At 29.9% G+C, this 16,707-nt stretch overlaps 2 protein-coding genes and 1 long non-coding RNA gene across 4 annotated transcripts; 2 read left to right on the plus strand and 1 right to left on the minus strand.

The window, feature by feature from the left end:
* The first annotated feature begins 2,333 nt into the window (after nucleotides 1-2,333).
* LOC110666006 (putative UPF0481 protein At3g02645) lies at nucleotides 2,334-4,338 on the plus strand. Its single transcript, XM_021826335.2, has one exon. It carries the CDS (start codon nucleotides 2,383-2,385, stop codon nucleotides 4,063-4,065), a length of 1,683 nt encoding a protein of 560 aa, XP_021682027.2. The 5' UTR covers nucleotides 2,334-2,382; the 3' UTR covers nucleotides 4,066-4,338.
* An 8,015-nt stretch (nucleotides 4,339-12,353) lies between these two features.
* LOC110666004 (uncharacterized) lies at nucleotides 12,354-16,106 on the plus strand. 2 transcript variants are annotated; one of them, XM_058148438.1, is made up of 9 exons: nucleotides 12,354-12,691; nucleotides 12,854-13,050; nucleotides 13,572-13,762; nucleotides 13,923-14,207; nucleotides 14,306-14,364; nucleotides 14,481-14,517; nucleotides 14,609-14,680; nucleotides 14,874-15,201; nucleotides 15,279-16,106. In XM_058148438.1, exons 1-9 carry the CDS (start codon nucleotides 12,565-12,567, stop codon nucleotides 15,654-15,656), a joined length of 1,674 nt encoding a protein of 557 aa, XP_058004421.1. In that variant the 5' UTR covers nucleotides 12,354-12,564; the 3' UTR covers nucleotides 15,657-16,106. The 2 variants fall into 2 exon arrangements, with proteins under 2 accessions (XP_058004421.1, XP_058004424.1); XM_058148441.1 differs by lacking the exon at nucleotides 12,354-12,691 and having other exon boundaries at nucleotides 12,886-13,050; nucleotides 13,633-13,762.
* On the minus strand, nucleotides 14,614-15,190 carry LOC110665998 (uncharacterized). Its single transcript, XR_002497084.2, has 2 exons — nucleotides 15,071-15,190; nucleotides 14,614-14,987 (listed from the first exon to the last, which is right to left on the minus strand). It is a non-coding gene; the product is annotated as an uncharacterized LOC110665998 (long non-coding RNA).
* Nucleotides 16,107-16,707: the final 601 nt, after the last annotated feature.

Raw genomic sequence — 16,707 nt, forward strand, 5'->3', positions numbered from 1 at the left:
AAATTTTAGTCCAATTGTCAATTTTGATCAAATTTTTTTTTAATAATTTTAGTTCAATTTTAAATTTTAATATTTATTTTATCCAACTTCAAAATTGGAGAACTCTAGTGCATATGAGGTAGTCCGATCATCTAAATTTATTATATTTTAATTAAGAGATCTACCTAATAAGACGATATATTTTCAATAAACTTTGCTAATTGAACTACCACATCCATATTTGAATCATAGCTAAAATAATCACTAAAATTTAAAATTAGGTTAAATTAATAAAAAAATTGAGTAAAATTAATAATTCGCATAAAATTTTGATTTTTTCAATTTTTTTTAACGGTTTGGCCTAATTTCTCTAATTAGACTAATTTTGTTAAAGATGACTATATATATATATATATATATATATATATATATATATATATATATATAAAGTTTTAATAATATATGAAATTGTAAACTTAAAGATTTAAAATTTTTTTTTTAAAAAAAAATAAATAATTATAGTTTTATAAGATAAGATTTTAATACTTAAAATTTATAAATATTTAATATAATAATTTAATTATTTTATATAAAAAATATAAAAGAATGATAAAAAAAAATGAGGGCTTTGTCACTTATATAATTTTTTAAGCACTCTTCTTAATATAGGTGGTATATTCTTGTACAGCAATTTTTAAGGTATACTCATAATATCTGTAATTTATTTTAATTTATATAAAATTTAAAATAATTTGAATTCAGTTGACTTGAAAAATTAAAGATCAATCAAACGATTTGATCTAAAATGGATTCATTTGAATAACCTAATCAATTTGAATTTTAATTCAAAAATTAAATGAATAAATTTTTTTATAAAAAGTTTAGTATTTTGATATAAAATTATTGATGTTGGTTATCTGGAAGTATACGAGACGTATCAAGTAATAAAGTAATAAGTGAAATAATATTAAAATTTTAATTTATATAAATTATAGTAATATTAAAAATTAAAATTATTTAAATATTTAATAATGGATAGCGATAAATTTATATTGAATAAAGTATTAACGATGAATTTAAATAAAATAGCTTTTATTAGCTACTAATATAATTGTTGCTAAAGTTCAATAGCGGCAGGTTTTTATCATTATTTTATTATAAATTTATAATTTTTTATTTATTAATTTTTTTATTTTAATTAATTACTTTTTATAAAATTTTATATAACAATAATATCAAGAATTTTAAATTTATATGAACTCTAAAATTAAAAATTTTAAATTTATATAAATTTTAAAATTATGTGTATAATTAAATTAGAATAAAATATAAAAAAAACTATTCCTACAATATTTTTTTTGGATCCCATTAGAATTATTTTTTTAGTATTTATATTAATTAATATTTTTTATACAAAATATAAATTAAGTGAAAGTTAAGTATAATTATGATTAAAAATTTAAATTTATATAAAAATTAAAATTATTTTAAATAATTAAAACAAAATAATTGTAAATAATATAAATAATTAAAAACATTTTGAACAATCCCAATGCCCTTCCCTTATATATATATATTACAATAAAACTTATTTAAAGTTATGATAAAACTTATCTAAAATTAAAATTTATTAAATTTTTGTTAATTAAATATATATGAACAGAGTGGGTACAATAATTTTCCTTCATAATTTTGTCCAAGGAAAAATTGACCCCATAGCGAGATGGTACTTTCCATTGATATATTTTTAATACCCAAACCACGTGAAAGAAAACAAGAATATGTTACCGTGTTGAACTAAATCATTTCATTTTCTTTTTCACTATTCATTGAATTTTCCTGCGGCCATGCATATCCATATGCCAAACTACTTCATCCTAATTTCCTTTGTTCAATTAAAAGTCATCTCGTGTTACATGTTTTTTTTTTTTTAATAAATTAATACAAATAAGTGCAGAGTCAATAATACTTTCAGAGTCAATAACCGAATAATAAACGGTAAAGCGTACTTATAAAAAATTAAATTCTAAAATTATATTATAATTTAAAAAAAAAATTTGAGGGGTATGAACTCGAATATGGCATATATTAGGTAAATTATATGTTTTTAATTAGTAGATTAAAATAATCTAATTTATTTATGTTGAAATTAAAAAACAAATTTTAATACAATAGATAAAAATTAACCTTTCGTATTTCTTACGCAAAATCATTGTCCAATTATAAAACATGAGAAAAGCAATTTTCCTATTGCTTAATTTCAACAAGGGGAACGTAACATTAGCAAAAGTGACCGCTTTGAGCCAATAAATACTTGAAGTACTCTAAAACTCCACCATCAGTAAATATACACAGCAAAAACTGCCAATATTATAATTAAGTTGATCTCCATAGAGCAAGAACATGTCTTCTCTCCAATATTCCTTCGTGTCCTCCAACCCAAATCCAAACTTTGATGAGCATCTGTGGATCATCAGCATTCGTAGATCACTTGAGGAAGAGCTCGAAAGTGATTCTGAAGTTCCTGCTTCCATTTTCAATGTCCCCAAAATCCTGATGGCTTCCGATCCTAATTCCTACACTCCACAACAGGTTGCTATCGGTCCTTACCATTATTGGCGACCGGAGGTCTATGAGATGGAGCGGTACAAACTCGCCGCGGCGAAAAGAACCCAGAAACAACTCCAGAACCTCAAGTTTCAACACATTGTTGATCACTTGATGAAGCTTGAGCCGAAGATTCGAGCTTGTTACCACAAGTTCTTGGATTTTAGTGCTGAAACTTTAGCTTGGATGATGGCTATTGATGCATCGTTCTTGCTGGAGTTCCTTCAAATTTACCCTATCAAAGAAGGTTTGACGATTACGAGACTTTCCTCAAGAATGTCTCATTTGGTTGATTTTGCAGGGAGAAAATCAGCTCACAATGCTATTCTTAGAGATATGGTGATGCTTGAGAATCAAATTCCACTATTTGTTTTGAGAAAGATCCTGGAAGTTCAATTCTCAACATTAGAATTGGCCGATGAAATGCTGCATACGATGCTAGTAGGATTTTACAAAGAGCTTTCCCCTTTCAAGATGATGGAGATGCGAAAAATCCCTGTTTCGCAGTGTTCACACTTGCTAGACTACTTGTACGACATGATTGTGCCGAAAGTGGAATCTGCGGCCGGGCCAGAGATAACTGAGGCGGAGGATCAGGGAGAGGTCATGCAAGGGAAAGAAGGATCATCTGGGAATTCAAATTACATAAAAGATCTCTTCAGTGAGATATGGAAACTAATTTCAAAGCTAAACAAAGGACCAATACAGCTTCTCAAAAGAATACTATTTTCTAGACCTGTTAAACTCGCACTGAAATTGCCATGGACAATCCTCTCCAACCTTCCTGGGTTTTCCATCTTGAAAAAACCTGTTCAATACCTGTTCTTTGACCAAGAAAAACAAGAAGTGAAAGCAGAGAATGAGGGCGGCTCCAACAATGAAGTTAACAAGCCACCATTGGTGGAGCAGATCACAATTCCTTGTGTCGCTGAGCTTTCCAAATGCGGGGTACGTTTCTTACCCACCACTAGTAACATCTCAAGCATTAGTTTTGATGCTAAGACAGTTACATTCTACCTTCCCATAGTCAGCTTAGATGTGAACACAGAGGTGGTGTTAAGAAACTTAGTAGCATATGAAGCATCAAATGCATCAGGACCGTTGGTTTTTACACGTTATACAGAATTGATGAATGGGATTATTGATACAGAAGAGGATGTGAAGTTGCTCAGAGAAAAAGGTATCATTCTGAACCACTTAAAGAGTGATGGAGAAGTAGCAGATCTCTGGAATGGAATGAGCAAGTCAATTAGACTAACCAAAGTGCCAATCTTGGACAAGGCGATTGAGGACGTTAACAAGTACTACAATGGAAGGTGGAAGATAAAAGTTGAGAATTTCATGAAGCGTTATGTGTTTGGTTCTTGGCAGTTTCTTACATTACTTGCTGCAATATTTCTCTTGCTCTTGATGACATTACAAGCCTATTGCTCAGTCTATAGCTGCGATCGCTTACTTCACATTAATTACTCCACTTAGCGGTAATCCTTTTAATTACTTCACATTAATAACACCACTTAGCGGTAATCCTTTTAATTCTTTTCTTCGTTTCATTTTTTTTCAGTGGTGTTTAAATATAAATCCATCATTTTGAAAGCTTTATTTATTTTGAAATATTTCTTAAGGGAGATTAAAAATAAAGAAAGAAGAAAAAAAAAAGCAAAGAATTGGTGGGCTGTTCCATGGTCTAAGTGAATATTTGATTGTGATGATGATAGCAGGATTGTATTGACTCTCCTTTAATGGATATAACAATTAATGGGTGATTACTGTTGTTTAACTTATAAATTAGCCTATAATGTTTATAAACTAATTTAAATTTATAAATATTTAAAATTTTAAACAATTATATATTTAGTTAAAATGTTTATAAGTAACTAATAAGTGATTAATATATTTGGTAAAAAAAAATTTATAAGTACATATATTATAAAAATGGTTAAAAAGGATATTAAATAAAATTTATGATAAAATTTTAAAAATTAAATAAAGGAATAATTATCGCATGTGGTCACTTAACTTTATGAATATTTTTATAAAAATCTCTAAATTTTAATATTTTTAATAAAACTCGCTGAACTTTAATTCTATTTTATAAAAGTTACTGTCATTGAAAATTAAAAGTTTTCAGATTAACCTACTTACCTGTTAACTATTTTACGAATAAAATTGTCACGACTCGATTTTACGGGCTGGACCGACACTAGAACTTAGGTCAGTATAAAGTCTCTGAAACTTGTAGTAAACCTTACTACTCACAAACCCATGGCTAGACCCAAATTCAAGGTTCAACTTTCAAACAAAATAAAATAAAATAAAATATTATAAATTTATTTGGGCTAATTTAATTCGCTAACTACTAAAAATCTATAATTAGGAGAGCCCAGTTCAACTCTGATAACTAAACATGCATAAGCCATTTAATACCATTAATATTCATTAATAATATAATAATTTAATTAAAATAGTGTCACAACAGAGTTCTAAAGATAAAACAAATAATTAAATAAGCTAATGAATAAATAAAAATTTCTAATTAATAAGGTTATACCCTGCGAGAAAAAGAGCAGGTTAGACTCTCAAGAAAATTACTTCTCCTATATCTGGGAAAAAATTTTGGAACAAAAGTAAGCGTTCGACTCAATGAGTTTAGATATTGATTATAAATGTAATTTTTGTAACTACCTACAACTAGTACAATCATATCACGAAATGCACATCCAATACATATAATAAATAATTCAATTAATATTCACATGAGAGCATAATTTGGAACTGCTCATGCACCCAGTGTATCACATCAATACATAAATATGAGAGCTAATCCTCTATACAGCTCTCTCAATTCAAATTTCGCCAGCGAGCTCAATTTAAGCCGGACTTTTCACTTAAATTCAAGTATGGGGGCTAGCGAGATTAACTCAAGGCCGTGCGTTACCGTGACTTTCCATATCCATGAGGGTCGATTTTCAATGAGACTAGCTTAAGCCACGACTACCGGTCTAATTCATATCCATATATACTATATATAAATAATACACCAAGCTCCAAATTATCCTCAAGGCAGCAATCACAAACAAATGACAATAATTAAATATGCAGTAATCAAAATGCCCCTAATACATAACTATTTATGTGTATAATTGAGTATTTATAAAATGCATGAGCATGCCTGATATATATATAATTAATATTGAAATTACAAAAATAATCAATATCTAACTCACATATTGATTGACTCGATTGCAGCTGGTCCGACCAAAAGGAGAGATGGCCAGCCCAATCACCTGTTAGACACACCGACCTCAATAAAATTATTGACAAAATTAACCAATTAATTTAATTAAAGAAATAAGAATAATTCCTAACATCATGTCAAAATTTTGACAAAGTCTCCCCTATAACTGGACCTAAACTCCTGTAAAAAAACACAACAATAGTAATACACAGGGCCTCAGGCCCAGAACAATAATTATAATACCCATCTGGGGTCTATAAGAAACCTAATCAAAATCTAATTATCCAAACTTTAGCTCAGGTTTCTAACTTCTCTATAGCCCAAATAATTATTTTCAACACTTCAAAAATTATAAAAATATTTCTGAAGGTCACATCACTCTTATATTAATTAAACTCATTTTATTTAATTTCACTAAATCAAGAATATTTGACAGATTTGACCAGCTAGCTTAAGTAAAGCAAAAACTACATAACTTGAGTTAGAGACTACCTTTGTAAATTCTGCTACTTGGAACATGTATAGAATGTCTAAAAACACTGGAAATGATCGCAAACACGACCACCTTTCTGGACAGCCCACCAGGCGCCTAAACTGGCCCGAAAACTCATTATCTAGTGCTGGTGAGCTATTGTCGATCTGATTGTACTTAAACGAAGTTCATAAATTATTAATAATTATCATATAATTGTATTCAATTTATGAGCATAAAAAAACTTCAAAATCTCACTATATGATCTGAGCCGTCCGATGATCGCCTTTTCCAAACAATGTCCGATCAGAGCAGGCTTGGTCCCATCTCGAAGGTTTCATCTCTTTGAGTTCAACGGTGGTTTCGAATCTCTGATCTGACGGTCAAATCGCCTAAAATCTTATCGGAAAGGTACTATTTCTCTCTACTCTCCATCGGTGGAAAACTCCATGAAAAAGGGCAAGGGAGATCCCAAAAGAACACTCATGGCTCAAGGATTCTAGCACCGATAATCATACACCAAAGAGATGCCAGAATTGCTGGAGAAGTTTGAACCCCACACAAGAACCTAAACTGCCGTCGACGAATGGGCAAGCCACCGGAAATAATGGTGGCTACCAAGAGGGAGAAAAGAGAGTGATGAGAGGGAGAGGAGAGAGAACGTGGAAGGGAGAGAGAGAGCAGCTAGGGTTTTTTTTTTTTTTTAACTTTTAATTACATCATAGGTTCCTGAACTTTTATAGCTTATCTACCTAGGTCCTTTTTCTCTCTTCAAATAGGTCCAAACTACTTTTATTATTTAAATTAAATAAAACTTTGGTCATAATAATAATAATAATAATAATAATAATACTCTAAAAAATTTAATTATTTTTACATATAATATAATTTAACCTTAAACAACTCTAATTGAATTTAATAATAACAATATTACAAATAATAATTTAAAATAATAATAGTAATAATACATGTAAAATAATATTCATAAAATTAAAAAAATATATTATTATTATTATGAAAATACTAATTTAACACCATGAATAAAATAGTAATAAATTAATAGTCTAATTAAAAATATTTTATATGTAAAAAAAAATTAGGTTGTTACAAAAATTACTAAATTAGTAGTTGCTAATGGAGAAAAAATGGAGAAAGGAAAGGGATTTAATAGCGAAGAGATAGCTGGATGCGTTTTATACACCATTTAAAAAAAATAATAAAATAAGATAATTTTATTTATAAAATAATTAATAAGTCAGTATATTAACCTAAAAATCTTTAATTTTTATTACAGTCACTTTTATGAAATCAAATAAAAATTTAATGAATTTTATAAAAATAAAATAAAATTCAGTAACTTTTTTAAAAATACTTTAAAAATTGAGAGACTGCGTATGATATTTATCTTTAAATAAGAAAATATAATAAAAATATTTTATTAAATTAGCTTATAAACACAAGGTTTATAAGTATTAAAATGAAAAATTAAATTTTTAATTATTTTTATTTTAATTTATAAACTCAATTTATAAATTTAAAAATTATTATAAACAAACATATCTTATAAACAACTTCTTGACCACTTTCATGCTCTCCACTTAAAGTAATAAGCGACTTTAATTGAAATATTTGTATTGATTTTATTGGTTTTAATTTGCAGAAGATGCTCCGAGACGCGTAGTTAGTAATCATTTGGGGTTTTAACTATAATTTCTTTAAGTAATCTAATTCTATGTATGTATGTCATAACAAGAAAAGGATGTCCTGTCTAACTATACAAATCTACGATCTAAAGATCAGGTCATAATAGAAACAAACCAGAGATTTTATTGTAGAAATTTTATTTTCTAGAGTTTTTATGATTTTTAAAAATATTTAAATATAAATATAGTATCAAAATTTAAGTTTCTAATATCTTTGTATAAAATTTTTTAATTTTTATTTACTATATGATTATCATTTATAAGATTTATTAAAGTCTCATATCCTTCGAGTTTATTTATCATTTCATGCAGGATTATTTACATAGAATCGCCATGTTATCATATAATCTCTTCTCACTTTGCGAAGCAATTTCTTCCTCTTTTCCTTCCCCACCAAGCAGCTTCCATGGGAAATGCCAAGATCCGATGGAAAATTCTTCCCCTGCCTGAGGAGCGACAAAGATGTTGCAGTCTGCGAAATGGGATGACTGTGTCTATTAGACTAACCAAGATTAATTCATTTGCCGGAAAATCTGATAAAAGATGATAATTAATTAGTATTATAATGGATAATGAAAGGAAGGGATTTTTCTTATTTAGGCTCGTTTTATTATAAACTCATGATACAATATATATAGTGAGATTCACCTATTAAATATATGGATATTACATATTTGTATTTTGAGTATATGATAAATGAAATCTAAGTAAGAATTTATTAAAAGGTAAAAACTGCAAAATATATGAAAGATTGTGTATACAATTAATGGGAGTTTTTGATATTTAAAAAGTATTTGATCTGGTTCATAAATTAGTCAAATTTACTTATAAATAAAAAAAATTATAAATAGATTAATTTTTAATTTAATTTATAAATTAAAAAATTACTAAAATAAAATATAAATCAAGTCGATTATTATTTATTTATTTATTTTAAAATTATTAAATAAAAAAATATATTACCCTAATAATTTTTAAAATATCAACATTATTTTTATTTTAACAATCACACCACCCACTTAGTCAATTAGACATCCATTTAGTCATTTTAATAAATAAAATTATTTTTAACACATTTTAATTAAATATTTAAACTACTCAAAAATTTCTTTCAAGTAATTTTACTAAACCATCACTTACTGTTTTTTAATTGACTTATAAATTAAAAATATATTTTTAAATCCAAAGTTAAAAATAGATAGTTAAACTAAACACCTTTGTATTGTAGTTTTGTTTATGATCTTCAATGCAATTCAAACCTTCTACAATTTTTTTTTTTGTCAAAAGATAAAAGAGTTTATTTCACTCATCAATACAGATATGGGCTCATAAAATCAACCCAACAAAAGCCCAAAGATCACAGAGTTAAAAAAGGGGGCCTAACAAGCTCTACTAAAGAATTCGGTTCAGAGGCCCATAAACCAAAGAAGGAAAACGATGCTTTGCTTCGAATAGCACCGCCCACCGCTCGTCTTCCACTCCGCCAGCCTCTGCTTGGAAGAAAACACTCAAGTTTTCACACATGAACAGCACCCATTAGCGCTCACTAAAGAAACATCCTTTCCAGGAGACAGAGTAAGAACCCCTAAGACAAAGATCCACCATCTTTGATGATCTGCGAAAGAGTTGAATGTCAGAGCATCTATAGCTTCTAAGCTTTCAAGGGTCAGGCGGCTAGAGTAGCCGGTTATTGGAGCCTGAAGATCCTAAATCTGAACTACACCCCCCTACGGGCTAAAAACAAAGAGTCTAAGTTACTAAAGGACGAAGCTTCTCTAGACACTAGAACCACACAAACGCAGATTGAAAGAAAAGGGAAGCTTCCTCTTCAATCAAACTTGACCCTGCATGCAACAAAAAACAGATATTGGGTGGGTTGTAAGATTCCTTCACCATGAACAACCGACCTGCAAGTCACAAACTTCAAATCCAAAGCATCTATATACAGCCCCACACAGAGAAGGGAAAGAAAACCCACGTCTGGAAAAAACTGGATACCAATGGGTGGGTTGTTTGATAATCAGACTGGTTTTGAACAGCTGCCTTGAAATATTCATCATGTGGGACCCGTATTCTGGAGGATCCCCCCGCCCGGAAAGGACAGGGAAGGGTTGCTACAATAGGCAGACCGGAGACTTTTGTCTCAGAAACTAAAAGAAATTCTCAAAAAAACTCTCTCTCTGAAAAATCTGCAAAGTAAAAGGTTGAAATATTTTTACCTTATTCATACTTTCTGCATGCTCGTTCAAAAACTACAAAGGCATATTTGGTTTGGTTAGCATTAACATTTGACTTTGCTTACTTTGAAGTCAGTGGCGAATCTTGTGGTGACCGAGGGGCCAACTTTCAAAAATTTTATCATGGTAAGCAGCTAGAACTTATTTTATAATAAGATTTCCTTTATTTTATTAAAGTAAGACTTCCAAGTATAGTGAAAAGTAGGACTCTAAATAGTTTAAAAATACAAAGTGAACTCTTATCAACAAAATAACTCACAGAAAAGAAAAAAAATGTAGAACAATTAAGAGAAGAAATTAAAGTTGAGAATGTGAAAAAATTTTGCAGGACAAATTGAAAGATATCTCAATTACTTCTGATAAATTAAAATTCATTGGTTTTTCTTTTTTATTTATAATTTATCAATTTATGATTATTTATTTATTTATTTAATAAGTAAATAAAAATTTCAAATTTAAAAACTTAATTTAAATTGATAATTACTTTCACAATGATAAAGCTATCACTTTTAGATTTTTATTTATTTACAATTACTCTAATTACTTTTTTATTTTATTGACAAGGAGATTGCTCAAACATTCAATTTAAATTCTATTTTTATGAATGATTTTCTTTTAATGAACATCATTTACCATTTAAAATAAGATGTGTAATTTTTTTCTTATTTTAATTTTAAAATATCAAAATATCCATTATATATTTTTAGTGAACATATTATATTTTATTATTATTTATCTATAAAGTGTTATATTTATATTTATATATTATTTATATAATATAAGAAAAAATTTTAAATATGAATTTAGGTTTGGCACCCCAAACTTGATGACCAAGTTCCGCCACTGTTTGAAGTGCTTTTTTTAATAATTATTATTTTTTTCAATTTTATTTTAATAATATTATTTTTCTTTAATGCGATTAAATGGATGTTTCTTGTCTAATATTATATGTTTTTTTATTACTTTTAAAGGGATATAATTTTTTTCTACATTTAAATAATTAGGAAATTAAATCTTAAAATTTATGAAAATTATTGAATATATTCATAATACTAAATTTTAATGCTTCTTTGTAACGATCGGGAACCAACCACTAGAGGAATTGTCCGCTTTGGCCATAAGCCGCACGGTTTTGTCCCATAGGTGGAATGGAGAACTTCCCAGGAGGTCACCCATCCTAGGATTTCTCTCAAGCGAGCACGCTTAACCCTGGAGTTCTTCCAAAGAAAGGTCCCTTAGGCAAATCCCACATCGGCAAAGCACGGAGATGGTCTTAGGTTCAAAAAGTAATGATTTATAAAATGGGGGAACTAATCATTAGAGGCGCCTTTTGGTGGAATGGCCTAGAGAGTTGGAAGAACTCCAGGGTTAAGCGTGCTCGCTTGAGAGAAATCCTAGGATGGGTGACCTCCTGGGAAGTTCTTCATTCCACTTATGGGATAAAACCGTGATGCTTATAGCCAAAGCGGACAATTCCTCTAATGGTTAGAGCCCGATCGTTATAATTGGTATCAGAGCCGCTCGCGTGTCCTCTTGGGCGATGGTGGGGCAAACCTCAGCAAGGACGTTGAGTCCCAAAAGGAGGGGAGAAAGGTCCCTTAGGCAAATCCCACATCGGCAAAGCACGGAGATGGTCTTGGGTTCAAAAAGTAATGATTTATAAAATGGGGGAACTAATCATTAGAGGCGCCTTTTGGTGGAATGGCCTGGAGAGTTGGAAAAACTCCAGGGTTAAGCGTGCTCGCTTGAGAGAAATCCTAGGATGGGTAACCTCCTGGGAAGTTCTTCATTCCACTTATGGGACAAAACCGTGAGATTTATAGTCAAAGCGGACAATTCCTCTAGTAGTTCCCGATCGTTATATTCTTATGCTAACATAAATATAAGCTCTTTCATAAATCATGAACTATAGCTTTTACCAAAGTGGGAAAGTAAAACTCTAGATGAGATTTAAATTAATTATTTTTTTAAATCTATTTGTATAATTACACAATAGAAATGGTAAACCAACAAAGCAGATGGCCTTTATAATCTATTCTTTAATTAACCTGAGTTTACTAACAAAAATGGCAAATATATAACCGTGTTCAACATGGTTTATTTAAAGCTGTACAGATTGCAGTTTAATCCTAGACCTCATGTGTAACATCTTAATAGATAATCAAAACCCTAAAAATAGCTACTCATTTCACCCTAAAGAAGAAAACATGTCTTAATCATTCAACATCCACAGCACTTTTTCCTTGTATTATAAAAACCAAGATTTTGTGCATGCAATGATGAACCCTTTCTTTCTCATAAATCTAGCAAGAAAAAGACAGCAAAAACATGGATTCCACCAAATCACTCCCTTTTTTGCTTCTTTTTCAAATTTTCTTTCTCACTTCTTCAACCCTTTTGTCACTCTCGCTTGAAGCTTCTGAGTTTCACCACATACCATACGAACAACTTGAAGGTATCTTTCTCTAAATGTGCTCTCTATTTATTTGCTTTTACAATATATTGCTCTCTATTTATTTGTTTTTACAATATATTTTGGTCATCAAGAAATCCTTTTTTATTGCAAAGAATTAATCTTTGTGGTTTGGTTTTTGAAAATGGATTCGAAATTTTGCAGGGATGAAGAATAATGAGCAGTATCATCATATTTTGATACCAGGGAAGGGAAGGTCGTTTATTGAGGGAAAAAATGAGAGTGCTAATAACAACTCAACTTTGATATTAGCTGCAGAAAAGACACATAGAAGAGACCCTCTTCAAAATTTCAATTATTATACGGGCGGATGGGATTACAGAAATTCTCATTACTGGGCTGTAAATTTCCTTTCTGCAATTCTTGTATCTTTATTTTAATTTCCAGAATTAGATCTTTACCATGCAATTTAATTTGCTTTGGTTTTTCATCATTTCTATTTCAAGATTGTGACTTTTCTTTATCTTTTATTAGCCTATTTGTCAATGCTAATGAAAGTTGAAAACATTTTTACTGACTCTCTTTTTAGCGTATCAACTTTTTTTTTTTGCGTGCTTTTTTAATATATACGTAAATTAGACAATAAGAAAACTGCTTATTATCTAATGCGTGTGATGACAGAAAAATAGTGCAGTTTTAGGCAATAGAGATGAGTATGATCAAGCTTGTCAAAATTAGGCTCGAGATTCCAAGTTGGTTGATTTTCTTTTAATTTATATTATTATTGCTTATCTAAATTGTTCATATCACATGATTTTATATGAGTTTTTTTCCCTCTCATTTTGATATTATTTTGGTTCCTAAATTGCAAGTTACTTGAAATTGTCATTTTCTTATTAACAGATATATGTTCTGAATGCAGTCTGTTTCTTTCTCTGCTGCTCCTTTATTCATCACTGCTGTGGTCTGGTTTCTGCTATTAGGCCTTTTCCTTTGTCTTGCTTGCCTATGCTGCTGCTGCTGCTGCTGCAGGAAAAGAAAGAGCTACGGCTATTCTCCTATTGCTTATGCACTTTCACTTATCTTCCTCACACTTTCCACCACTGCAGTGACGTAGGTGTCAACCTTCCTAGCTCTATTTCTATGTTTATTAGACTATAGGCTTCATCGGTTAATTAATATTTAAAAAAAAGAAACAAAAAAGAGCTGCAATATGAAGCTTTATTAACTATGTCTTTGCAAGTTTCTAAGTTGATTCGGCTTTTGATTCCAGCGCTGGATGTATTGTTCTACACATAAACCAGGAAAACTTCAGCAATAGCATATCACATATGCTGGAATTCATTCTGCAGAAAGCCTTATCCATATTTGAAAATTTTATGAACATAATGAAAGCACTTGCTTCAGTTTCCAAGGTTTCAGTAGATCATCTTCCTCTTCCTCCTGATCTCAAGAATGAAATTGATGTTGTGGATGAAATGATTAATGCTACAGCTAATGTTCCTCAACTCCAATCAGTAGCAAACGCAAAAAACATTCAACAAGTTTTAAACCCTGCGTTAGTAAATCATTTCATTTTCTTTCAATATGTTGTACTTTTGTTTTCGAGAAATCAGTTGCGCACTGATCTAAGAAATCTCTTGTTCTTCCCTGAAGGAGGCTGGCCCTCAACATAGTTGCTGCTGTGATGCTATTCTTGGCATTTCTTGGTTTCTGTAAGCTTTTTAATTAATTTGTTCCTTGAAAAATTCATGCTGAATATTTCCATTTCCAGTCACCTAAGAATATTAATGATTGTGCCTCACTATGTTGTTGTAATGATTGATTCCAGTATTTTCATTTCTCGGCATACAATGCTGCATTTATGTGTGAGTATTGTGTGGTGTTTCTTTCATTGCTTGTTTTGTCTTTCCTATATATATAAATTCTTCTTTGGTATCTTTTATCAAATATTTGCAGATTGGTTATACTGGGATGGATTCTTGTCACATTAGCATTCATTCTATGTGGGATATTTCTCATTTTTCACAAGTAAGCTCCATTGAATTACATGAATTTAGATTTTCACAAGTAAGCAATGCACTTCATTTGATTCTAAAGAAAATCTTGTTTAACATCTTTGAAATCTTTCAAAATGATAATAATCTCTCATTCTGATAAATCCTGTCCCTGAAAAAGAAATGAAAAATTGTCATCTAAACAAACCCATTCTGTCAAACTTCAGTGTGGTGGCGGACACTTGTGTTGCAGTGGATGACTGGCTCCAAAACCCCACAGCTAATGCATCACTGAGCCTTCAGTTTCTGCCATGTATGGACAATAAAACTGCACAAGAAACCTTGAAAGCAACCAAAGAAACATCCTCTTATTTGATTAACGTTGTTAACAAGTACATAATTGAGGTTGCCAACAGGGACTTACCACCTACAGCTGGAGTTCTTTATCTCAATCAAAAAGGTCCACCGGTGCCTCTCCTTTGCAATCCTTTCAATTCTGATTTGACAGAAAGGGATTGTACTCATGCAGAAGTGAACTTTAGCAATGTGGCTCAGGTAAGTAAACTTATCCCTTCTCTAAATTTTGTTCTCCTTCAAGTTTTTGGTAATTAAATGGCCTCTGTTTCACATAGGAATGGAGAAAATATGAGTGTGAAGTTTCGGCAGAAGGTATTTGCAATACCACAGGCCGCTTGACCCCCACTGCATATGACCAGATGACAGCTTCTGTGAATGTTAGCTACTCATTGTATAGCTCTGGGCAATTCCTTGTTGAGCTCGGAGACTGCAGTTTTGTTCTGAAAACTTTCAGTGCGATCAGTGAGAATTACTGCCCAGGCCTTAGGCGGTATAGTTACAGGACCTATGTTGGGTTGGTAATGGTTGCAGCTTCTGTTATGTGTTCTTCCATCTTATGGATGGTTTATGCAAGAAAGAGACGACACAGGAAATATACCAAGAAGATTATAGCTAGAAATGATCAAAATCATTTCGCAGGAGGAATAGCCTGATTTTGAGTCTGCAGTTAATGTCTTTCCCCCTGGTATTGTAATACATGTAATCCAGGCACATCGGATCTTGGTGCGAAGCATTAAGGCTGAAACTACATGTTTACAATATTATGCGAGAAAACTGTTTGATGAAATGCGTGTCAGAAACATGTGGTCGTCTATAGGAGGGTGATGACTGGTGATTATGCGCAGAGCCAGGAAGTTCAAGACGGATTACAAATGTTTCAAATAGATGGTATCACTTCCCCGAATTGAACAAGAGGGCGCCATGAAGACTAATGTTCTTAAAGCGCTAAGTACATAGGAGATGGGTTGGCCATTTGTAGAGATTAGATTGTGTTTTGCTTGTCAAGAACAATGTGTATATTCAATGAAAGAGATGTATATGCGCACAATCTCTTGTGGAATTCTATTCCAGGTTGAAAATTAAATTTATTTATTTTTTATCAATTCTAAAATTCACTTCTTTTAATGTAAAAAATTAATTTAAAAAAAATATAAAAAAATGAGATGGAATTGAATTCAAATCAAATTGTAATTGCATTATAAAACTAATAATTTTTTTAATTAGTAGTTTAATATATTTTATGAATAATTATTAAATAAATCTAATTATATTTTAATATATAATATTTTGGAAAATATTTTAAAACTTTTAATATAATAATTTTATATTTTAACTAATAATATTTTGTAATAAAAGAAATATTTAGAATAAAATTCTTATTGATAAATTTATTTATATTAATAAAAAAATAAATTCTAATATATTAAATTTATAGCATAATGGAGAAAATTTTATACTTTTATGATATAAAAAATTATAAAATAAAAAATTAACAAATAAAGTTAACATAGTAATAAAATAATTTATATATTTATTCAATTAATTATTCTAAGTCACAAGTCGATAAAATTGATAAAATTCATTTCTTCACAATTATCACAGGTCAATAGTTATTTTATTTTTGTTAATATAATTTATATAATTATTTAATAAATGTTATATATATCAAATTTCTAATATATATAAAAAAAAATACAAAGGCAT

The sequence above is a fragment of the Hevea brasiliensis genome, chromosome 1 (assembly GCF_030052815.1).
Source record: "Hevea brasiliensis isolate MT/VB/25A 57/8 chromosome 1, ASM3005281v1, whole genome shotgun sequence".
Taxonomy (NCBI): Eukaryota; Viridiplantae; Streptophyta; class Magnoliopsida; order Malpighiales; family Euphorbiaceae; genus Hevea; species Hevea brasiliensis.

What these genes read in the sequence shown, in the direction of transcription:
- LOC110666004 (XM_058148438.1), top strand. Translation starts at nt 12,565, where the DNA reads ATGGATTCCACCAAATCACTCCCTTTTTTGCTTCTTTTTCAAATTTTC. An exon ending in ACCATACGAACAACTTGAAG is followed by an intron (nt 12,692 to 12,853) that starts GTATCTTTCTCT and finishes GAAATTTTGCAG; the next exon opens with GGATGAAGAATAATGAGCAG. An exon ending in ATATTTCTCATTTTTCACAA is followed by an intron (nt 14,681 to 14,873) that starts GTAAGCTCCATT and finishes GTCAAACTTCAG; the next exon opens with TGTGGTGGCGGACACTTGTG.
- LOC110666006 (XM_021826335.2), top strand. Translation starts at nt 2,383, where the DNA reads ATGTCTTCTCTCCAATATTCCTTCGTGTCCTCCAACCCAAATCCAAAC.